Source organism: Amphiura filiformis, chromosome 6, assembly GCF_039555335.1.
Source record: "Amphiura filiformis chromosome 6, Afil_fr2py, whole genome shotgun sequence".
Lineage (NCBI taxonomy): Eukaryota > Metazoa > Echinodermata > Ophiuroidea > Amphilepidida > Amphiuridae > Amphiura > Amphiura filiformis.
Window position 1 is genome coordinate 48,503,372 of NC_092633.1, and position 25,765 is coordinate 48,529,136.

General features: G+C 36.8%; 1 protein-coding gene across 1 annotated transcript in view; it reads right to left on the reverse strand.

The window, feature by feature from the left end:
* Positions 1–25,765, reverse strand: part of LOC140155529 (uncharacterized) — a 120,015-nt gene that overhangs the window by 16,001 nt on the left and 78,249 nt on the right. Inside the window, exons 4-5 of the mRNA XM_072178408.1 lie at positions 25,297–25,371; positions 3,485–3,547 (exon numbers count right to left, since the gene is read on the reverse strand). Coding sequence (XP_072034509.1) covers positions 3,485–3,547; positions 25,297–25,371 — 138 coding nt within the window. The remainder of the gene's footprint in view (positions 1–3,484; positions 3,548–25,296; positions 25,372–25,765) is intronic.

The window sequence follows — 25,765 nt, forward strand, 5'->3', positions numbered from 1 at the left end:
GGCAGAAAACCGTTAGCGAATCAAAAAGGACCAGTTCGTGACCATTGGCAGACTGTTTGTGTGGAGGGAGCGGAACCAAACTGGCTGCTGTGGAGACTAAGCTAGCGGTTGGGGTATGTGGGATGGGGGGATGAAAGAAAAATGTGTCCTCTGACCAAAAATGAAAGAGAAAATCTGGAGGGCAAAGGAAAAGGACATTTTCACAATACAGCCATTTTCATCCAGATCATGGGCGAAAATAGTTTAAAATACAAAATACACATAGTGACAGTTTGCCCTTGTTGGAAGCTCGAAAACTTGTATATGTATTGTATATATGATGCAACTGCAATTTTTTTCGTCTGTGCCCCAGAAATATTATTTTGCCCCATCCCCGCAGTGATCTCGCAAATTACAACCATTTCAAAAATATCGATAAGGGGGTTCCCATCTGTAAGTTAAGTTTAGTTCCCACTGCATTATCAATAAATTACGAATTGTAAAATACGTCAGTCCCAAATTTGCCTATTTTGTCAGTCCCAAATTTGCCTATTTTGCCAAATTTGCCAAATTTGCCTATAAAAAACATTGCCTACTTCTATTTAATCCAACTTAATACTTATTTACCTTAAAACCTAATTATGCGCTGTTCCAGTTACCTTGTATATAATAGGCCGTGGTTTAGAAATAGTCATCTTACGATTCCATCAAACCGGGGTATAGATTAGAATAAACAAATCTGAAGATCCTTATTTTATAAACGTCAGTCAGACGTACAAAAGAAGTGTATCTGTTTTTGATATTATTGGCGACCATAAGTAAACAATAAATACATCTTTATGAATAATAAGTCAATTTGCAAGTCAAAAATTGTAAGTACAAGTATCCTTATGGTCCAATAACAAACAGTGATCCCAATAAATATTAAAACTGTTATTAAAATTTATAACCGATCCAATTGTATATATCCATCAAGTTATCTATATATCTATATATATATATCTATATAGATTGTTGTGAATCAATTAATTGTTAACAGCCGGATATATGTTCTTGCTTTTAAGTATTCCGATATTGACTTCTCTTAGAGCTTGTTACGACGTGCGGTTGGACTTAGTTGTGCACACCCAACTTTGAATCTCGTCAGCACAGGCATTGACATTCATCATCCTGGCATTAACTTCTCAATGCAAAGCTTCTGGCACTGAAAAAACGACGGGGAGTTCCTGTTTATGTTAGACTTTTTTCATAAAATTATAATTGAATTTTTATTGAATAACATTTCATATTTTTTGTTAAATCAAACAGTGTTCACTGCGGACATTTCGCGGTCTGACAGTGCTTTTCGACACTATTGATGTTTGTGCAGATTTTTCTTGTTTCACGCGAATAATACATTAATGCTGACATGTATATAAAACAATATGTGAAAATACATGGATAAAATTATTTGCAACATCAATAGGGTCACAGTGAACACCATTTTATTTGACTAGAAACATTTAAAAACCGGTCCCAATAAAGTTGTCCGGTAATGGCACATTCCAGTTAAATCATACAGTACAGCCTCAGTACTAGTTCAGATTAAATTAAGCACTTCCTTTTGCCTTGTCCCTAAGGTTGAACGTATAATTGTTCACCTGGTTGTTGGGAGCAGTATTCTTTTCCTTGTTCTTTTTTGGTCTTCAAATCTGTTTTCCCTTCTCTTTCCACATAGGCCAGCATGCTTATATAGGCTTTTTTATCCTGGCTTGCGCATTTGGCTTGAGCCTGGTCCCATCAGGAACCAGGTGTGTCTCCACACGCAGCGACCGTTTAAACAAATAAACAAATAAGTAAACAAACACAAATGGAAGTCATAACCTCCGAGCATTTGTAACATTAACTGATTTTGTCGCCAAAAGGTGCCCCCCTTAAAATTGGTCTTGCTCCCCTTTGCCCCCTCTGAAAAAGTGCTGGCTACGCCACTTACTTGCTGTCTACAAGCTGTTATGGCAGCGCGGATATGGTCACGTGCGTATCAATAAATACGTATTTATAAATGTAGTCGAAGCATACTGATTTAGCAAATACTACGTTTTGATCTAGCAGGTAAATATTGGGAATCCCCAAAGTTAAATGCAATAGATATTATCACGAAAGTTCATCTGTGTTGGTATAATGAAAGACAAAGATAAAGACAATTTATCGCGTCTGACGTCATCTGTCAACCAAACTCGAACACGGTTTGTTTACAAGTGTCGTGATGATGACTTGCTGAACGCGGATTTATAACCGGGCGCCGTATTGTTAATTTTGCACATTGAAACATGCAAACCATCTCAAAAGTTAGGTCTTTATAGTAGGAAACTTTCTTAACCGAAGACACCATGTCCACAATGCCTAGAAAAGCTGCTTTTTGCCTTGTAAAAGTACGTAATTTTTCGCCATTTGCTGCTATTCCTTTTCTCCGATCAGCACCAGATAGATCGGTCTTCCTTTTACGCGCTGATTAACCTGTGTAAACTAATCAAGGATCGTAATTGACAGTGACATCAGACGCGATAAATCGTTTTTATCTCTGTCTTTAATTATAGATATCATAATTAATGATTTATACCCATAATGCTCTCTACTCAAAATTAAGATGTTCCCCACATTTTCGGTCTCAACATTTAATCAGGATATTTGGACAAGGTCTAAATCCTTGACCGGGACACAAGAAACTTTGAAGTTGATGTAAAAGAGTCAACCAACCAACACTAAACTGCGACAGTCAGTCTTCTTCTTTCGTATGCTGCTAACGAGGGAGATTCAGATCTCAAGTTTGCTGTTGAGCAGCTAGTCTCGTGTGGAAACATCAACTTTAGAGTGTCCCTTGGCTCCATTGGGGGTAGATGAAGGTTACAAGATTTGATGATGTGGTCTGCCGTCTGCTCTTCCTTTCCGCACTCACAAAATGGGCTTTTGGTGAGGCCCTATCTAAGCAAACTGGCCCTGAAGCGACCTACTCCTGTTCGCAGGCGGTTGAGTTTCGCCCATGTATGGTGTGGCAAATCCGAGCCAGGGATATATCTGGGATAGACCTCTGCCATTCATTGCCTGTCCAGTGAGCCGATGTCTCTTTGGTCTGTGCCTGATGGATAAAAGCATGTGCCCCCGATGTAAATGGGTGCGGTGACTTCAGACGAGATTGCTGAACCTCTCTGTTGACCACTTCATGGAGAAGATGACCTGGGTTCAAAGCATGCCGAGTCAAGGCCATGGTCTGCGACTTCCTCCTCAGATCGGCCGGTGGAATACCTGCTAGTACTGGCAACTGTGTTGCTGGGGTTGGGCGAAGGCAGCCATTTATGGTGCGGAGAGAGGTGTTCAAGCCCGTGTCCACTAGGTGTGCGTGGGCGCTCCTACTCCATACATGTGCGCATTATTTGGCAGGGGCGTAAACTAAAGCCAGGGTTGCAATTTATTTATTTATTTATTTATTTATTTATTTTTTTTCTTTTGTGAGGTATGATATACTTACTTTCTGGTTCCCATGCTCTCCTGTTGATTTCCTGAAGATATTTGTCATCTAAATTGGCATCATCTGAAATAAATAAATTACCAAAAGATAATTATAACAATTTAATTCAAACAAATATTGATGGCGCCACGAATTTAATTTACTTCAATCATTGAATTTTCTTTTTCGAGCGTATCATAGGAAATATTTATTAAGCGATAATTTTTTACGTTATTGTTCGATTATACGTTGCTCAAACTACATCAACATTTCTTCACATTTTCATCCAAAGTCGGGGCCATTTACAAAGATACGATTGAGGTTACGTTGGAGTTTATGGTGATCCAAATTATTTTGACCCTTGCAATACAAATGTAATTTCTTGATGTGTAAAGTTCCCATTAGATTAGAAACAGCTCATATACAGCTAATATCAAAGGTCTTCATTTTCATATATGGTTTTTTTTCCCGATACTGATGATGGGCCAGATGTGCGAATATACAGAGGACGCTTTTGGTTTTAAAGTTTTCACAGTAAGATTCCAAGAAAATCTCACTCGTTTCCCAAACAATTTTGGCATTCCAATGTGTTGCCTTTTTAAATCCTGTTATCTACCCAGCAATGTTTGCTTATCTTAATAATTTTAACAAACTGTAGTGTACTAAATGGTATAAGACAGAAAAGGCAAACAGACAGACATTTAGAGTTTTAAATTAGAGAGTTGACAGGAAGTTGTAAGAGTTGAATTGTTATGGATATGATTGGTGTAAGCGCGAAAATGCTGAATGTCAGATCAAAGTCATCCGAGGTGAATTAAGTAATGTCAATCACAAATTGTTACAAGTCATTTGAGGTGGACTAAGTTTATATTTGGATTGTCAGAACACCTTCCCCAATCAAACACATTTCTCTTGCATTTGATCATCTTCTACTCTTCCCTAGAAAAATCATTATAATACCAAATCTTCACACCATGGAATTCACCATATCACGTCCAAGTTCACATTGGGCGCCACATTCCTTTTTTAAAGGAATTTTTATTCAATAGTGAATACTAATCCTTTGTTGAATGGCATGACCTTATCGGATGCTGACGCCTTCTGGATTAATTGGTCATAAAGTAATAATTAAAAACAAAAAATTGGCTTTCATTAGCTTCTTTACTCGCTTCTCCTTCATATTTGGCTTTGATGGGCCTAATCCATAGCCTCCCTTGTCCATCTGGCCCCTCGCAAGAAATTTTGGACTGTCTCAGTTTATGAGATTGTTTCTTTGCTTGCGTGTTATGCAAATGATGATTTCATTTAAATTGACTGCGAGTGGTTGTACTTCTCTCTGATCAAATTTACGGCCATTTGTGCTCTTTTTTTCTGTGGTATTCCTCGATCTTCTTGCCCTGATCTTGTCCTTTCCTGTTATAAGCAGTCAAGTTAGCTCAATCGATAAGGCGTTCGACTAATTGTGCGAGAGGTTGCGGGATCGAACCCTGGCGGTGTCTAGTATGCTCTAATGGAAAAATTGAGTTAGCTTGAAATTCCCCTGGACAAGGAACTTACTGCTAATTGTCTCGTTGTAACCCGTACGAAACTCGGGGAGCGGATACTGGTGGCGAAGGTTATTGGGGGAATGTCTAGGGTGTGCGCTCTTGAAGCAGCAAAGTCCCTGATTTGATGTTAAATGGTTTATGGAATGGTGTGGGGCCGTAGTGGTCAGCGACAACCTGTGCTGAGGCTTGTGGATCAACGTATAGGCGTTGTGCCTGTGCGCAGCGCACTATAGACCACTGAGCTTTTTTTTTCTGTTACAATTTTAGTTTTTCTGTCTTATAAAGTTATCACAACACCTAGGTTTTTTATTTACGGGGTGGGAGGAATTGAAATTCAAATGTTGATACCTATCCTATAAACAAGAAGCTTAACACTGCCGTCTGGCTTATGCACTAAGCGTGTCTAAAAATGGCATTGAACCACTTTCCTCTGTTTTGTAAGCATGGTGAATGTATAATTGTCCGTTTCATACATTGTGTTGAGATGATCAGTTAAAGGAGTATTGTGTATTTCGTGATCCTAGCATCCTCTTTTTATAACATATTTCAGTACATATCCACGAAAAAACCTATTCCCAAAATGTCAGTTGATTCCGATTTTGCGTTTGCGAGTTATGCATGATTATGTGTGCACTGCTCCATAGACACCCGGGCATGGACATTGCGTTGTAATTTCGTTCTGGTATACCAGAACGAAATTCAAATTTCACGATATCTTTGCTAAACAAATTAATCTGCAAGATATATTTTGTACATAAACATTATGTAGCCAGAGTTTTCCAGTGATATAAAAATCTCAACTTTTTTTGAGAAAAGTGGGGGGATGAGGCTGTGGATCACGAAATGCCCTTTTAAATGTTGTCCTATCTCTTTCTAGAGGGCGTCATCATCCGATGACGTCATTCCATCCAACGAAGGATCGATTGGCATTCACCATTGAGAAAGGCAACAGACTGGATTGTCAAAACTCTACATGTACGGAAACAGTGAGATTTTCTTGGAATTAATTTTGAAAACTTTTTAACCTGATTTTCTGTACAGTTTCAAGGTTTGATGATTGTTAATATCTCCCTTTGCTCATGTTTTGTTCCTATCATTTTGTATAGACATACTCTTGTATCCAGGCGGCATAGGAAGCGCAACACGTGACGTACGAGGCTGGCGAAGATACAGGGCTGACAGCCCCATTCAAAATACACGGTTAGCAATTACAAACGGAAAATTAACATACTTGCAGTGGGGTCGAACCCCAACGGTTTTAGAGTAAGATAATTTTGCTTTGACACCACATAACAAATTTAGAATTGTTTGTGAAGATTTCATGTGTTAATCCAATGGCGACCTCAAAATAGGCGATATCGCTTCCATCACCGCCTGTGTTTATCCTTGATTTAGTAAGTCTTTGGCTTGAGACAACATTGACCTACGTTTCATTACTGCGCACATGGAAGCCAAATGAAAGTATAAAATGATACACGAACAAAGCACAAACGTTCTATATGGATTGTTGATCATTAAAGCCATATTGTAACATTTCCATGTGTATTATTTTGTTTTTCACAAAGCATTAGTTTTCACTGTCAGCTATATGTCCCCTTTACCTTTGACCCCAACAGATGAGGTAAAACAAAGAAAAATCGCTAGCTTATACCAACAGCACATTATGTCGCCAATGTATGTTAAGCTGTCGGTCATGAACAGTGTTATGAACATCACTTACGTGTTCCGGTGTTCGATCGTCATGATCAAACGACGTGCTCCGTCGTTTTATTCCAAATATCGGATTCTGTTACAGCTAAAGTACCTAAAGCCTTGAGTTAGTAGTGGTATGTTATTCATTGCAACAGTGAAGGTGCCCTCTTTAGCAAATGTTACAAGAATATTGTTTTAACTAACATGCATGAATATGCTAATCATTTTCTGGGTTTTTTTTTTTTTTGGTTTTGGTTTTTTTTTTTGGTTTTTGGGGGTTTTTTTGTGGTTTTTTGTTGTTGTTTTTGTTTGTTTTTTTTTTTGGTTTTTCTAACCATCATATTTAAACCATAAGTTCTTTTGTGTCTCAATTGTTTCTCCATTTAAAAAATTAAAATTGAAGCAAGAAGTGGAGGTGGGTGAAACACTTCTATCCGAAGAGCCAGTGGCCAATCATGCTGCCTTGCCCAGGGACCGGCAAAAGGTAAATCCGGCCCTGAGTCAGTCAGCCCCTTTTTAAAAGAAAGAATCTTCTTATAAAATGCGTGTTATTACTTGGGAAGACTATAATTTTGTTTAATCAATAGCATTATATTATGATGATTATTAATGATGTATTGGGATAATAATTTCTTGTTTATCAATTGTCAAATAATTTCAAATAAAAATAAAAGGCTAACTCAACTAAACTACATTATCTGAATTCTGATTTTTCTTCTCCGGGTAAAAATGTTCAAAACTAATAATAGTATTCGTGACAAAAACAGAATATTTGTAATAAGTTCATTTTAAGTGCTGCACAAAAAGGCAAATTGTGTTGGACTTAATTTGTACTGTAAGTCACGTAATACATCAAATCATTATTTTCATACAAAACAGCAAATGCTTTTTTCTACTAAAGTTGGTAGAAATAAAGATGAATGCTGACAGCCTTTTAGTGGAGTACGGTACATTTTTAGGCTTACGAAGTGTTTATTAACAAATGAATACAGGAGTAAAATGAAGAATAAGTTTGGGCATTTCTTCTTTTGGAGGAATCTGCTGTAAAGAAAGGCTCGAATAAAATAGATAATAATAATTCAAAAATATTGGCCGTCAGGTGTTAAAAACAATACATAATGTATAAATTGGGGAATAGGCTTTTACGACGGGAATTCATAACAATTAGTTAGTGTTTAGCGGGTTCGCCGTCGGACAAGTTTAGTACTGTCAAGCTTTCGTCAGGAGTAGCTCTGATTTCTTCAGGACAAAATACCTAAGAATATGACATGTAGACTGCAACTTGTCTACTGATGGCTCTGAAAAGAGCCGTTCACTGAAGACTGCCCCTTGTCAACAGAGAACAAGCAGATCTCGCCTATCTGCTAATGTAAAGGTTTTGGTGGCTCTGAAAAGAGCCGTTCACTGAAGACTGTCCTTGTCTACAGAAACAAGCATACCTCGCCTATCTGCTGATTTTAAAGGTTTGGTGGGTCTGAAATATAATTATACTTAATGTATACTTAATATATAGACTTCTTGTTTGCATACGGTACATGGTTATCTATTTCATAAATAAATGGCAGTTATATAATACGCTCAATGTTCCATCCCAAGAATTATCATAACCAAGGCGACGTTACAAGACATAGAGCTCGAACTAGAAAAGACGGGGAGGGGTATGATAAAATAAAATCCGATTTAGAATGAAAATTTTTATAAATATCTTTATGTATATTACTTCGTTTCATTTCCTTTATAAAATTCGTCTAAAATCTCTGTCCATGGGGAAATTACCCCAGTTATATTCGTCCTTGCTGGCACGAGCCATGGTTCTTTATTCATGATAGTACTTTATATTCATTAGTCTTTTTACCTTTTTCCTGTTTTAACTTGTTCCTTGATCTGAGTTTATCATGCATACTTTGCTGTGATTTTAGGGTTTTTAGGGTTTACTGCTTCCTTTCCTCATATTTTGTTTGTTTCCAACCATTTGCATCATCTTGTATTATCTGTTGATCCTTGGTTTCATTATGTGACTCGTTGGTTTGAAATAGCATTTGCATTTTACGTTTTATAACGCGCACGGAAGCCAAAAACACGACACAAAATTATACGAACAAATACAGGGTTTTGAAACGTTGTGATATGGACTGTTATCATATGTGACGTGTCATGTCAAAAGGAGACACTTTTAGGCAGGTTATCAATTTTGAGGTTTTTACATATCCTAAATATAGAGATATTTTGCTGCACAACGCCGTTTTCCCCAATGAAATCGGACATTCCAAAGCGAAGATATTGAGTTCGTAAGTTATGGTACTATGAAATTGGAAATTGAGATATCGGCTTTTGAAAATATTATTGACAATGTTGAGAGTAGGAATAACCTTGAAAAATGTCTCAAAAAATACAAGGTGCCAGTTATACTCCGGTTTGAAACTATCAGACGATATTTTTAACATTAATAACATCAAAAATTCGCAACAAACCCAAATTGTGAAAAAATCATCCCCGGGCAGATTTTTGGCTATTTCTCCATTTAAGATCCTGCCCAAGAGTGTTTCCTTTTGACATGACACGTCACATATGCGCTATCTTTGAATATGCATGAGTACCAATTTAGTGATCATTAGAGAATGAATTTGGAGAAAACCTTCTGATAATTACAAACACTCGCTGAGCAGCAAGACCTTCCCTCTAAGCTTTTAATCCGATAAGCTGATTATCTATTTGTTTTCATGAATTGGAAGACATTATTTGATGTAGTACTGAGCTCAATCATCTGAAATTACTGGAGCGTGAGCCACTCAGGCTGGTGGCTCAGCATAGTATTTTATTAACAGAACGTTTTCTCCAAATTCGTTTCCTAATGTAATCATTATTTGTTAATGAATCATATTTAAACCATAACTTCTTCTACATCACGACATGGATATTAATCCTCATATTTGTGGTATCTACTGGCATTTTACAATTGTTAGTGCATGTTCCACTTTTAGGTTGTGAATCACACGTGCGGAGAATACAATGTATTAAAAATTAATGACACACAAGGTGCTGACATACATTTACGTAGCACTAACAAAGTTGCCAATTTTACACACGATCAATTTGTCACAGATGAAGTGTGAGCTAATTTACTGTTTTCCCCGGTATACTCTTGTGTTAATGTGTAGTTTTTCTAGGGCGAGGTCTATTCGGCGTTTAAAGTGTGTGTTCCTTCAATTTAGGCTGCTTGTTGATTTCTTCACAGTTATGTTCTTTTTCTTCTTTGCCGTCGTTGTCGTTATCTTTTTGTCTTCTTCTTTTACCCGTCTTCCTCATCTTCACCTTCTTCTTCTTCTTCTTCTTCTTCTTCTTCTTCTTCTTCTTCTTCTTCTTCTCCTTCTTCTTCTTCTTCTTCTTCTTCTTCTTCTTCTTCTTCTTCTTCTTCTTCTTCTTCTTCTTCTTCTTCTTCTTCTTCTTCTTTTCTTTTTCTTTTTCTTTTTCTTCTTCTTCTTCTTCTTCTTCTTCTTCTTCTTCTTCTTCTTCTTCTTCTTCTTCTTCTTCTTCTTCTTCTTTTCCTTTTTCTTTTTCTTTTTCTTTTTCTTCTTCTTCTTCTTCTTCTTCTTCTTCTTCTTCTTCTTCTTCTTCTTCTTCTTCTTCTTCTTCTTCTTTTTCTTCCTTTTGCTCTTCTTCATCTTCTCCACCTTCATCTTCTTCTTCTCATCCGCCACCTCCTCCGCCTCATCTCCTCCTCATCCTCCCTTTTCTGCTACTTCATCATCTACCACTTATTTTTCATGCGGACTCAATAATCACATTTATCAGTCTCCCTTTTGAAGGCAACATGTATTTGATCTTCATTTAATTAAAAGTCTTGGTAGTAGTTCGTTATTCGCCGATATTAATGATCTCAAAACTATAATTAGCTTGAAGTCGGCAATTGCTCACTTCTGACAACTAAATATTAGATATGCATTCAAACACAATGATTCCTGTATTGATATCGGCAATTGCCGTCTAAACCATTGTACCTTTGAAAAGGAAAGAATCAAAAGATATTGCCTACCTATGACAACTGATTATTAGATTTGTAATACTATTACATCTTTAGCATCTTCAAAAAATGTAGTTTCGCAACTATTGTCATACACGTTGTGATCATTAGTTACTGATCGTTATCTTTGTAGTGGGTGCTTAAACGTGGCACGTGACCCATTCTTCGTTGAATAAATAAAAGATCATACATCGTAAATGAAATTAATCTACAAGATACATCTATTTCCGCTAAGTTAGTATTTGTCAGCCATTCACCCTATATATTAATGACACTCCAAACATAATTTTATCTCGGTAATCTCGTAATCATGTTAAACATGTTTTCTTTATTTTAATGCTTGCGGGGTGTAACTAAGCTGATTTGGTAAAGTGCAATATTTGTGCGTCTGATTCTATGCAAGTATGATTTTCAATGTCAACTTGTACATGTAATTCAACCCATTCAATAAATATATAATACAGTGCGCAAAAGAATTAAGGTACCAGCTATGTTCACCCCTGTCTATCCTCAACTAAGACAAATATGTCAAATTTATAACAAGCAGGCAGTATCTGTATACCTTTAGCTCGGATGTAACACCTCATTTGTTGAAATTGGTTGAGAATTAAAGAAATGGTGATCTAAAACCCAAGAAATGAACCAAATCAGAAGTAGCACTTTTATGGTCAAATTAATGAAATCACGACGTTAGTTGTAATGTGCTAATCAATGGAAAGCACGTCGCTGTTGTGTTCTCTTGTCCGAGAACGCTTTATGTAAAATTCAATAGGGCATGGAATGGAGATACTGCAACTTTTGAATTTGCATCTTTATCGGGCTTTTGGATCATCGTATCTTTATTTCTTGACAATTTCACCAAATGAGGTCTTAAATCCGAGCTAAAAGATGCCACTATTTGGCATCTGGTTCTTATTATGATGTATCTGTCTTTGTTTAGAATATACAGTAGTGCAAAGTAACTGGTACCTTATTGTTTTGCGCACTGTATACAATACCATGTGTGGAGAAATGAAAATAAAAACACTTTGCTCATGTTGCTCCCCCTCTTTATGACACTTTCTATGATAATCTTGTACATCAAATTATTTTCGCGAATGGAATGGATGATCTTGTAAAGGAATCTATATTATGTCTATCTAATGTTTTTCTTTAGTTGCAGTCAGTCAGTTAAGAAAAGTATGATTTTAATATTTATATTTTAGTAGCGGGATAACCGCGCTTCGCACAGCCCCTCCGCAATCTGAGTAAACGGGAGCGATTACTAAAACGAGAAGAATCACTGAATTGGTGACATAAAGCCGAATTGTTATTTTATCGTCTTACACACACCCCCCGCATCCACCACACAGATCATTAAATAAATTTTGATCATTACAACCATTTTTCACAGAAACATGTTACAATGTGCATAAGTGTTCAATACCTATATCAACTTGCTGCAATAGCTTGCAATATTCAAATGAAGTTAATAAAACATACACAGAAAGTAATATACGGACTACAATCACGTGGATTCTATTCGCCGTCGAAGTGACGTCATAATCGGTTTAGCTACCATAGCAATAGATGAATACAATTTTTGAATAGATCGCCCTGCACTACAAACAGATTGCATTAATCACCTGTATAATGTCAGCAAACATAGATTGAATACAATACTGCTCTTTTCAAAGATACTAATCTTACAGGTGCGAGTGATTAACCTTTCTTTGACATCTATTGTTCAATGAATCGGTACCGCGTGAACGTCGTAGTGCAGTTTTTGTCATCTGTTGCTATGGTAGTTAATCCGATTAACTACGTCACTTCGACGGCGAATAACATTAATTGTATAACAATAATGAATCTTGACCATCAACCACACTGTCGTTTTCGTACCCTTATATATCAGACTGTACCCTTAGCCATAATATTGCACCTTAAGGGTAGACGCGGTCATTATTTTAATCAAAATATTACTGAAAAATAACACTTTGATGTTTTGCAAAAGTCCATTCTACAAATCATATACTTTGCAAACTTGCTTGATTTATTGTTGTTAATGAGTTATGTGCGTTTTACAAAAGTGTTGTTGTTTCAGCCCTCTTTACAACATAACTCAAGAACCACGGGACCTACAAAAGTATATCTGTGATATTTGAATTCTTTTACACACTCGCTATGAAATGATTAATGCAATTTTTGCCAAAGCCCACTACCATTCACAATATGCTGTGAACTATCAAATCGCAACACTTTAAAATAGTTGCTAGATTTAAATACGCCGATCAGCATGTTTGGAAATTGAGATACGGCAGAGGAAGTCGACAATTGCCGGTATCGCATAGTTTCAAGAAAACGTTATTCGATATAAAATACGAGGTGAAGTTTCTTTTCCACGTCTTGTATATAGTACAAATTTCGGCAATTGTGGAGCATCTTTATAGTTTGCTCGACTTTCATGACCTGATCGATATTGTAGACATAGGTATGAGCTATTGCTGATGCAATAAGAACAACTAAGTCTATTGATAATAGGTTAGTAATTGCCGACTCCGCAATACTATGATTAAAAAAACGAAGTCTCACGCCATTATAGTGATAGCTCCTGATTCTTCTCACCTCCAATTTGATGAGTAAGTCGACAATTGCCGACACCAAGAGAAGAATTACTTGTTGTGAATGCAATCCATAGAAGTACCATACATACCAATCATTACATCACAGGATCACTTAAAGTCAGAATATACCACTCGCTAAGTTATATATAATTTGTAATTTGCTACATGTACCAAATAAAGACAACTATGGTCTGAAACTGGACCAAAAGGTGCACATATAAATATTACGTAGTTGATATGGAGAACATTTTACAACTAAAATGAAAATGCAATTGAATATATTTTTGTGCTATACACTGTATGGCTATATCGTTTTAGAAGGAGCTGACGTTTTTCCCGCCACTATGCAAAGCACAAAAAATAACTAAACAAAACTCGGTCAAAACCGTGTCGCAGCGTTGCGTTAATAAATTTAGATTCGTTATTTGAAATTACATCGCAAAGTCCTAGTTTTCTTTTGCTGACTTAATCTAGATTTATTACAAGTGCCTCATCTTGCTTAAACGTTAACACCAAGGAAAATAATGGAAACACTGTCCTGTTCTATAATGAAAGACAAAGATAAAGAGAATTTATCGCGTCTGACGTCATCTGTCAATCAAACTCGAGCACGGTTTGTTTACAAGTGTCGTGATGATAACTTGCTGAACGCGGATTTATAACCGGGCGCCTTATTGTTAATTTTGCACCTTTCGACATGCAAACCATCTCAAACGTTTTGTCTTTGTAGTAGGAAACTTTCATAACCGAAGGCACCATGTCCACAATGCCTAGAAAAGCTGCTTTTTGCCTTGTAAAAGTACGGAATTTTTCGCCATTTGCTGCTATTCCTTTTCTCCGATCAGCACCAGATAGGTCGGTCTTCCTTTTACGCGCTGATAAACCTGTGTAAACCAATCAAGGATCGTAATTGACAGTGACATCAGACGCGATAAATTATTTTTATCTCTGTCTTTAATTATAAGTGACCAAGTAGATGTATTTCATCAGGAACCAACTGCATCAACAGTGTTGAAATCGCAGGTACAAAAATAGTTAAAACAAATAATAACCAACGTGTATAGTGGGCAAGATTGACAACTTGATCTGGTTAGTTAATTCAAAATTGATACCACAATCTTCCCAATGAATTATTATTAACATGCACTGTGTATCCTTTGATTCTCTACTGGTGTGTGCCTAGTATATTGATTTTAGAACAAGGAAAGTTTTTAACAACAAAGAGATAATTATATCAATGAATGAAGAATGAAAAGTAATTAATAAAAACAATTTAAAGTCGTGATTTTGATTTAAATTTTTGATCCAAACACAAGGAAATAATTCCTACCTCGGAATTTTCAGATGGTACTCCATCTTTCATCAACGAGTGAGTGACTGTATCAGGTCGTGATTTTCTTGACCTTTGACCTGATAACAGACTCGTAGACTCCTGAAAGCTTGAGCCGGCCCCCGTCTTTGTTGAGAGATGGTTGGTTGGTTTTGATGTGAACTGCTTCTTTGACTCCACGTTAAATTTAAAGTCGTGTTCACACGGCCGGACATAAGTCACTTATTACCGGTAATACGTCACTATTACAAACCCTAACCCTAACCCTTACCCTAAACCCTAACCCTACCCCAAAACCCTAACCTAACCTAAACCCTAACCCTAATTCTAACCCTACATTTTTCTTTTACTTTTTACCCCACAATTTCCCTCATTCGTCAAGCCCTGTCCTCTTTCGGGGGCTAATTTATTGTTTAAGCTTGTTGGATATCAACATTTTGCGGTTTGTGCTTCTTTGTAGCCCTGCGGGGCAAACGATCAGGTTTTGGTGTAGGACTTGGTTTAACCATGGCAAACAAGTAAATGTCGACATTTGTCCATCGGTAGACATAACTAACTTGTTATAACAATCCTCTTTATGCTCAGTAAAAAAAATCGATCTTCAACACACAGTGTCATCGCCCCGATATCTTCATGGCAGAAATCGCCTTGGTAGGTTGAATCCACCGCCACGCATGGCCATTTTGTTCCGACCTGTTTAATAGTTTTGAGACGCATTATGGGCCGAAGGACATCTGACTAAGGCTAATGAGCCCGGTGACTGACCTCGCTGTGTGTGAGTGAGCATGGTATACCCTATAGGTCATTTGCTTTAAGACTACCTCCACGATTGGCCTATACACTGCACTATAGTTCGGTACATATAAAATCAGAATTTTTGTCAGGTTTTGAGTTCAAGATGCAATCTTCTTTCTCAAGACGCAAGCTAACGACTATCATATCCGTTCAACAAATATATTCAAGTGCAAGGAACCAAATCTGGTTTCTTTAGACTAAATCAATTACGGGAGATATTCATCATTTTCTACCCCGGTATCCAATATCAAATCGTGCATAGCACATTCACGTGTATCGATCCCGGGTATTGATTATCTGCTGTACCAAGTAATTATTAGCCAGGTGATGTCGGTGTGCAACACTCTAATTTGCTACAAATGTACTTTGCTCAATCAATTGCCTTTATTTTTGTCTGATCACATTGTCTTCTCTATAAACAAGGGATACTACTATACACCATCTTGCCATCTCTGTTGAGATTACTTGTATAGTGTACATCGTGAATGGAACGAAAGTGACAGGTCGATGAATATTCATCATGAGACAACACAAGAGAGATTTGCGTAGAATGACACATCCTTTGCAGTACTGAATGGCAAATATTAAAATTGTATTCACAACCTTCCTTTTACGTGTCTGTGTATATATTAGATGCACGAAATATTTGTTTTTCAAAGTTATTTTAATGTTGCATTTTCCATGGCATGGATATAAGGCTTTCTTTTGATGTTTCCTACCTTTGCAAAACTTTATTTTCATTTTTTCAAAAGCAATACTTTTTTTTAAATCTTATCAAAACGGATGTTGTAATATCGGATTGGCTGCTTTCCAAACCCACTACTGTATGAACATGTATACCGTTTTTATTGTTTCTCCGATTCTGGTTATTCAAACGGTCACATCTTGCAATTCACAGAAATTATTATTAGGCCATCGAATATAATATAATATCAGATTCAGATTCAGTTTATTTTTACCAAGATCAAAAAATACATGATTACGTTACAAGAGTATGTTGTGTAGAGGTCAAAAACAGCAAAGCTCGAATGTCTCTGATCCTCCGTTACAAAGTTATAGGGATTCAATCATGTTTCACCGTTGTTCATCACTGATTAACAACGATGCGTCCGCGTTGTCAGCGTGGTATCAAGATGCCCACGCATAGTAAACCACACAGTGACGCCGGAAAATTAATCGGTGATGAACAACGGTGAAACGTGATTGAATCACTTTCAACAACGAAAACAAGTGCATTATTAATTGATCTTGTTTTAAAATTTTGAACAAAGGTCAGTTAGGATGTTTCACTTTATCTGCAAGTCGTCCCTGGTTATGAACATTCTCACAATGATTGTTAGCCTAAAACAGACAATAAACTATAAATATCATGATTTGTATCAATTAATAATATTAGATTTTGTGTATCAAATAATAGCTTCTCTTGTGCCCTGGTTCCTTTCATTTGTAAGTCGGAAATAAGTCACTTATTACGGTAATAAGTCACTTATTACGGTAATAAATCACTTATTATCGGTAATAAGTCACTTATTACCGGTAATAAGTGAGGTAATAAGTCACTTATTACCGGTAATAAGTCACTTACTACCGGTAATAAGTCATTTATTACCGCAATAAGTCACTTATTACCGGCAATAAGTCACTTATTACGGTAATAAGTCACTTATTACCAGTAATAAGTCACTTATTGCCGGTAATAAGTCACTGATCACCGGTAATAAGTGACTTATGACAGTGTGAATACGACTATATAAACTTATCTTGACAGCTGTAATTTCATGGATGATCAGTTCGATCATTTCATTCATCCATCCATTCACTCATTTATTAGTTTTCACTAAACAAAAGTTAGCCCAAAACAGACAATGAAACTACGCCATAATTTGCATCAATTTATAATATTAGATTTAAAACAGTGTTAAGCTGCGTCCACACATGTCCCAGCAAACAAACAAAAAAGTTGTTGACATTATTAGCAAAAAGCTAGAAAAATTTGCCAGAAAATGTTTAAATATTCTAACATAATGTTATGTTTAAAACACTTAAACACTTAAAAGTGTTGACAAAATATTTGGGGAAAATGTTTTTACGACCTTTGTATAACCCGACAAAATGTTACTAAACTGTTTTTACCAGAATCATAACCCCAACGTTTTTGTCCTTGCTGGGGCAGTTATTCCCGGTGATATTTTGTGTAGGCTTATGTCCGACGCAATTAAAATGTTTCCACTAATCCCTCATTACGTCCACATTAGTCGGCAATAGCGCTATGTCCGAAGTAAACATCTCAAAAAAAATAACTAACCCCCCTTAAATAATGACCATTATACAAAAACGGGCAATTGTATTTCAAATCTAGGCCTCACTACATTAAATTCTATCGTATCAAATGAGGTGTCAAAATGCGCAGAAATAAATTCTGCTTCCAACGCATTTTACAGATTTGAAATACAATAGCCCCTTTTTGAATATTGGACATTATTTAAGGGGGGTTAGTTACTTTTTTTGAGATGTTTATTTATGTCCGTTAAGCTTATTACCGGGTCGGGTTAACTCATCTATAGACATGCCAGTACATTGGCATTTAAGGAAGAGCTGACAAGAAACTGTCATACCTTGATATAACTTAATCTCTAATGAAATATTAAATATAATATAATATGAAAGTAAAATATAGGAATTTATCGGAAATTCACTGTATATCAAAACTGTAAGGAATGACCAATGTATTAAACAAATAAAATAAAATCCTTTAAGGTGGTACTACACCCCTGGCCAATTTTGTGCCTATTTTTGCATTTTTCTCAAAAATTATCTTGCATTGGTGACAAGTAAGATTATGTATATTATAGGCGCAAGGACTACAACTACTGCACTGGAAATGTTATTTCAGCACAGACAACAGTTGTGGGGTTACAGCCAAAATGAGGGAAACCAATATGTGATCAATAAATCAATAACTACTTGTGTCTTGAGTCACTGAAATTCTAGTGTAGTAACTGGATTCCTTGCCCCTATAATATTTACATAACTTATTAGTTTTTGAGAAAAATGCAAAAATAGTCACAAATTTATCAAGGGGTGTAGTACCACCTTAAATGTATTAACATTAACTAAATGACGCACAATTATATTTCATATCACGTCTAGAAACAAAACATGTAACTAACTGAAATAGTCAAACAGAAAATGTTGCTTGAAAGGGCAGTTCTGATATAATTAAGTATAGGGTTTGAAAAAAATGAAAAACAATATTTCCTCTTCAGAAAATGTATGCAATTTCTTGCATAAGTTAAACCAGCGGTAAACACAACAAGGGCGGCAACACGCTTTTATGAAAAAATAATTATTCATTCAACATTTCAAATGTATTCTTTGAGTAGCATCATTAAGTGTAAATATTGGCAGAGCACTTTCTAGCGCTGTTATTAACATGATCATAATATCAAATGTAAAGCCTCAAGTGTAAGATATTCACTTGTGTTTGTAATTACCAGTTTTTGTGCAACCACAAGGTGTTTTAAAATTTGGCGTGATATCTTAAAGATCTTGCAGGAATACTATGAATTACATACTCTGAGCATCAATAATTTTACGAAGACATTGTGTGATTAGTGCGATCGAAGAAAAAATATGGTCTATTAAATCATCGGCCTATTTCATTCTGTTTACTGTATGTGTACAACACTGGACGACACTATCAATGGTCAAAATAAGAAGGAGTCTCATTGTCCTTTATGTTAGTAAACAGTGTCAATTATTAATGACCTCATATCTTCTTTGTGAAATCTTGTTGTTACTTTTAAATATATTCATATGCGTAAGCCCCTTCCCTTATGTGTATAGTAATATAGCTGGCGGATAAACATTTTTAATTGATCTCCTACGCTGGTGAATTGTGTATTTTTTGTACTGTTGACCCTGACTGCTCATATCCATACATGCCATAAGTACCAAACTTGAGCCGGGTTTATCAGGGGTAGTCTGTGTATCTTAGTGGTTAGAGTGCTCGCCCCGCAAGCGAGGGGTCTAGGGTTCTAGTCCCCGTACAGACAGATATGTCCAGAGTTTTTACACTGGTTTATCTGCCTATGAATGCCATGTATCAATTATAATTTCATGTTTAATTGTGCTAATGTGCGATTTATAGTTTTTCTTTCCCCCTTTATAATTGGTATATTAAGAATTACGATTAAGTATCATTAATTTGATTTCGTGCCCTGGTTTGTAATGTTTGAAAGTTTCTATGTTCTAGTTACGATGCGTAAGATTCTTCCCTTGTTTGAGTACATAATTTGCTCCAGTATATGTACAGGAACTTGTTAATTTATATCAACCAACTCGTAATTGTGATGTGTCATATCAAAACCAAACACTTTTGGACAGGATCGTAAATGGAGAACTAGAAGGCTATATATTTGTACACAAATACGGCTATACCCTGCATGTTATCGGTGTACCCAAACTTACAGTCCTTATTTGCTGAGGACTTAAAATAAAGAAATTGTAAAAAGTCGCCCAATTGGCAGAAAATGTGTAAAAAGTGAAAGTCAAAGTCACAAGCTTTAATTGAATGTAGGTTGCACGGTCGTAGCCCTTAAAATAAAGAAATTGTAAAAAGTCCCTCCCAGGGGAGTTGTCTCTCTTACTCTCTATAGGTTGCTGTTGTCAGTATCTCTTACTCACAGTGAGGCTATGCAATATGATTAGGGGGGAAACTATTCAAGAGGGAGTATGTAAATTAAATGGAACAGCCATTTCAGAGGGAGTATGTAAATTATACGGAACAGCCTTTTTTGAGGCCATTTCAGAGGGAGTATGTAAATTAAATGGAACAGCCAATGGGTATGTAATTTAACTGGAACAGCCTTAACGCTTCACGCTGGTATTTCCAATTATGATATAATACGATCTGTCTGTTTAGTCCTACGTGTGTGGGGTGGATGAGTGTGTGGGTGTTAGTAACAGTATAATTCTGTGTACATATTCTGAGCCCGGAAGCTGCTTTCTTTGATGAGAAACAGCCCGCCCTTTATTTTAACATTTGGGGCCATGGGGCCCATAATATTTGACTTATGAGGCCCATGTACATAATTATGTTGAAGTATAATTCTCTAGTGCTATCAGTAGACTCAAGCTGGCCACTGTAGCTACTTTATTTACTGAGTAACGGCCGGCCCTATGTTTTAGCGTTTGGGGCCCTGGGGCCAATATTATGTGATATATGGGGCTCATATGTACATATAACAATGTAATTCTCAGGTGCAATCTGTGTACAAACTCCGAGCCATAAAGCTGCTTTATATGATGGCCGGCCCTTTGTTTTAACATTTGGGGCCCTGGGGCCCAATATATATGACTAATGGGGCTCATGTACATATGTTGAAGTATGATTCTCAAGTGCTATCAGTAGACTCAAGCTGGGCATTGTAGCTGCTTTATTTACTGAGTAACGGCCGGCCCTATGTTTTAGGGTTTGGGGCCCTGAGGCCCATATTGTGTGACACATGGGGCTCATATACACATATAACAATATAATGCTAAAGACCGTTTAGTGTACCAAATCTGAACCCTGTAGCTGCTTTATTTACTGAGTAACGGCCGGCCCTATGATTTAGCGTTTGGGGCCCTGGGGCCCATATAATGTGATATATAGGGCTCACATGTACATATAACAATATAATTTTCAAGTGCAATCTGTGTACAAACTCTGAGCCCTAAAGCTGTTTTATTTGATGAGAAACGGCCGGCCCTTTGATTTTAACATTCGGGGCCCTGGGCCCATAATATTTGACTTATGAGGCTCATGTACATATGTTGAAGTATAATTCTCTAGTTCTATCAGTATACTGAAGCTGGGCATTGTAGCTGCTTTATTTACTGAGTAACGGCCGGCCCTATGTTTTAGCGTTTGGGGCCCTGGGGCCCATTTTGTGTGACACATGGGGCTCATATATACATATAACAATACAATGCTGCAGACCTATTAGTGTACCAAATCTGAACCCTGTAGCTACTTTATTTGCTGAGAAACGACCGGCCCTTTGTTTTAACATTTGGGCCTCTGGGGCCCTTAGCCTTGAACCTCTAGGGCTAAAATGGGCAAAAGGCACATCTACAATTTAGGCCTCATACATGTGCCACATATGAGCCCTAGTGCCCTTGTAGCATTAGAGCTAGCCTTGTCAATATGTTGCCCCTTGTTTTTAACATTTGGGGCCCTGGGGCCCATAATATATAACATATGGGGCTCATGTATACTTGTATTTATAGAATACCCCTGGGGCTATTAGTGTACCAACTCAGAGCCCTGAGGCTGCTTCATCTGATGAGAAACGGCATGGTTTGTGTTTTTACATTTGAGCCCCTGGGGCCCGTGACCTTTGACCTCTGGGGCCGAGATGGGCAAAAGGCACATCTGCAGGGGTAGGGCCCATGAGTGTACCACATATGGGCCCTGGGGCCTTTGTAGTTTTAGCGCTAGCCTTGACAGAATAATGTGTTTGATGGAGGAGGAGGAGGAGAAGGAGGAGGAGAAGATGAAACCCAAGGATGGGAAGATACCCTGCATGCTCTGCATACGGGTATAAATAGCTAAAAATCACAATTTGGGTTTGTTGTTATCAAAGTTAATTCCTACTCTCAACATTGTCAATAATAATTTTAAAGGCCGATATCTCAATTTCCAATTTTATAATACCATAACTTCCGAACTCAATATCTTCGCTTAGGAATGTCCGATTTCATTGGGGAAAACGTCGTTGTGGAGCAAAATATCTCTATATTTAAGATATGTAAAAACCTCAAAATTCATAACCTGCCCAAAAGTATCTACTTCGTCCTTCACCATACGTGTATATCTAACACACTTCCAGTGTTATGGAACTTCTTTTTGTAAGATTTAAGACCTATGATTGGATGGGGATCTCACATTCTGGGAACGAATTCGAAATTCACTCAGCACTGTTTTAAAGCTCTCTGTTCTTAATGCCATATTATAACATTTGCTACGGAGAATGCCCTCAAAAAAAGTTTAATTCAGGTTTTTGCACGATTGTAATGTACTTTAGTAAACAAAGATTCTCTGCAAAAATCAAGACTTCAGGTGCTGTAGTTTTGTCAAAATCCGAGATTTTGAATAAACCGCCGGAACCGGCGTTTTATTATTACGATGGAAATATTAGTCGAACGCGTATTCGATGTCAACACACCCCTACGTACACGGCGTGCGGGACACATACACATGCCAGAGGATCGTACCATATTACAACCGCCGGAGTAACATGCATTGGCGCTAGTAGTAAATTCCAATTTTCTTTGCTTTACCTCACTTGTTCGGCTCAAAATTAAAAGGGGACATATCTGACAGTAAATGCTAACATTTTATTGAAAATGAATACAAATTTATTTTAAAGAAATGTTATAATATGGCTTTAACCACTGCCATAAAAGTCCTCACTTGTGTTGTGAATTGCCTTATCTTTCACCTTGAAATCCTGTTCAGAAATTCACAAATCGTGCCAATATAATTATTGTTATGATAATTTAGAGTATACTATTGTATCTATCATGTCTAGTAAGGAATACAAACTTTTGAAAGACAAGCCGAGGATAACACCAATTTTATATATGCCTATACAACGCATCTGCAGCACATCCCATCGAATTACGTCTGGACAAAGTGATTTTGAGCCCTCCTTGAACAGTGTACTTCGGTTATATTTACATATGTGCTTTTATAAATACGCACGTGACCACCTCCGCGCTGCCATAACAGCTTGTAGATAGTAAGTCTCGAAGTGACCTTCTACATAGCGGGTGGTCTTCCTATACATTTTGAATGCAACGCGGAACAACACGAGACAAGTGTGCAGCAAAATTGTCTATTTTGTAAACGTTTCCGTCGTTGATTTTTTTCCGTCATCAAATAATTTCAAAATGTTGTTTTTGATAACATATTACAAATTCAGAATTGCAACATGTGTAATATTTTTGCAATTCAATTAATACTTAAATTTGATGATATTTATCTACAGAGTTCCTATATTATTTTCTGTATTATAGTGGTCCATGCATGAGGAGTTGGTCACGCTTGCTGGTCTTGGTATGTCGTGCCCATGGGTCACGTGCGTATTTATAAAATATGGACCACGTTGTATTGAGAGCTATGTGTAGTTCATTTGGCAATTTTTTGATTTTAACAGTCAATTTAGTCAATATTTTAATGACATTAAGGGTAGACAATTTATTATTGGTCGAAGCAAACCAAAAATCGATTTCCATTATCTAGATCAATATATTATTGACAAATAACACCTTGATGTTTTACAGAAGTTCATTCTACAAATCTTATACTTTGCAAACTTGCTTAATTTATTGTTGTCAATGAGTAATGTACGTTTTTCAAAAGTGTTGTTGTTTCAGCCCTCCTAACAACATAACTCAGAACCACAGGACCTACAAAAGTATATCTGTGATATTTGAATTCTTCTACACGCTCGCTAGGAAATGAGCAATGCAGTTTTTTTTGCCAAAGCTCTCACAAGCCTTTTATGTGAAAAATAAAAACGATTCCTTCACATATTTGGGACACGCTCTACCGATGAAAATGGCAGACTCCTAATAACCATTTTGACACGTTAACGGTATTTGGGTCACCAATATACGTATATGGGCCAATTTTATCGCTAAATTGCATCTATATTTACAATGGTTACAAAGCTAAGACATTAATACAAAGACCTGCGTGTCATTTAATCCTTAATGCCCAATTGATTCAGATGCAAAGACAGCAAACATACACTCACTCTGGGTAATGATGCACTTTTGATGTTATCATCAAACATGATCAATTTAGAAATAGAGTACAAAGTATTTTGAACTGGCCAGTCAAATATAGCCGTGGGTTAATGCCAGGATAGGTTGTTTTTTCTTATGCTTCGAAGGCGGTAGTGAAAGCCAATAGTGCTTAATTGGGCTATTTCATTTAAAATCCACACTACCCCTGTGGAAGATTTTGGAAACATCTTCCACAGGGTGAGTATGAATTTCAAATAGAATTAACACATTGGTAGCTCTATTTGAAACTTACTCTCCCTCAGGGAAAGATTCAGGTTGTATCTTTCTCAGAGGGTGTATGAAATTCAAATGGAGCTACCTGATGTGCTCATTCCATTTGAAAGTCATACTCCCCTTGTGGCAGATATTTCCAAAATCTTCCACAGGTGGAGTGTGGATTTTAAATGGATTAGCCCAATTTGTCTTGTCGACTCAAAAGAAGTGACTTCGGTGGCTGTTAATGTCACTAGTATCAATTTGTAAAACGTTGCCATAAAGTTTGTATTATATCGCAAATTTAATAAATTTCAAAATAATATTATTTGCTAACAGCAGGACATTCCTCGTATGGTGTGTTTGATGAGTTATTAGTCCCACAAAAGATATTGTACAGATGTAACAAATCAAGAAACAAAATATTATTTTTAGGCTTTTAAATTGAATGAAAAAAATCAACATATGTATAAAATGTTGATTTGCATACTAAGCTTTGAATGTTGATAAGATCAGCTCAGCTCCACGTGCAAGTAGAAAATATAAGTAAGTGTGATAGACCATACGCCTAGATTTCCATACTGTAAAGGGTAAACCTTTATGTGTTTCGTGAAGTATAAAAGGTGTCCTTTTGGGTCCTCAATTGCTGCAAATTAGGCTAATGTAATCTGCTTGTCCATCGGCGTTGACATAAAGCCATCGTGTGACCATAGGGACGAAGAGTGGAATATCAAGATCATGACAAAGTAAGATTATAGAAATAATAGCAAAGTTATACAAAATTGTAAACTTACCAAATGTTCGAGGTATTCTTGCTATAGGTCTTGGTGAGTTCCATCTAAGTTCCCTTTCAAATCCTTGCTGTCCATCTAGTAAATGACAAGATTTATATCGTTATAAGTTTGACAGAATGGCGAATAACGATTCGTCTGTTTGTTAAATCCATGCCATGTATAAATTAGCTTGCTTGAATTGATAAACAGAGGACCATGGGTTGGTTAACTAGTGTTGCGCTATCTGATCCAATGCCCACTGCTTCAAGATAAGTCTTGTGAAGCGTGAATATAACAAAATGACGAATCAATATTCCAACGCTACACTCACAACGATCATTATGAAAATATTGCATTAAAAGGGCATGAAGCACCAGTGGCTTTCATAATTTTCTCTTGACACAAAAGCTGACATAGCGGTGGGGGAACAAGTTTAGAAGTGGGTGAGGGGGCATTCAGTGGTGGGTGTGTAAAATGTAAATAGCAGCCA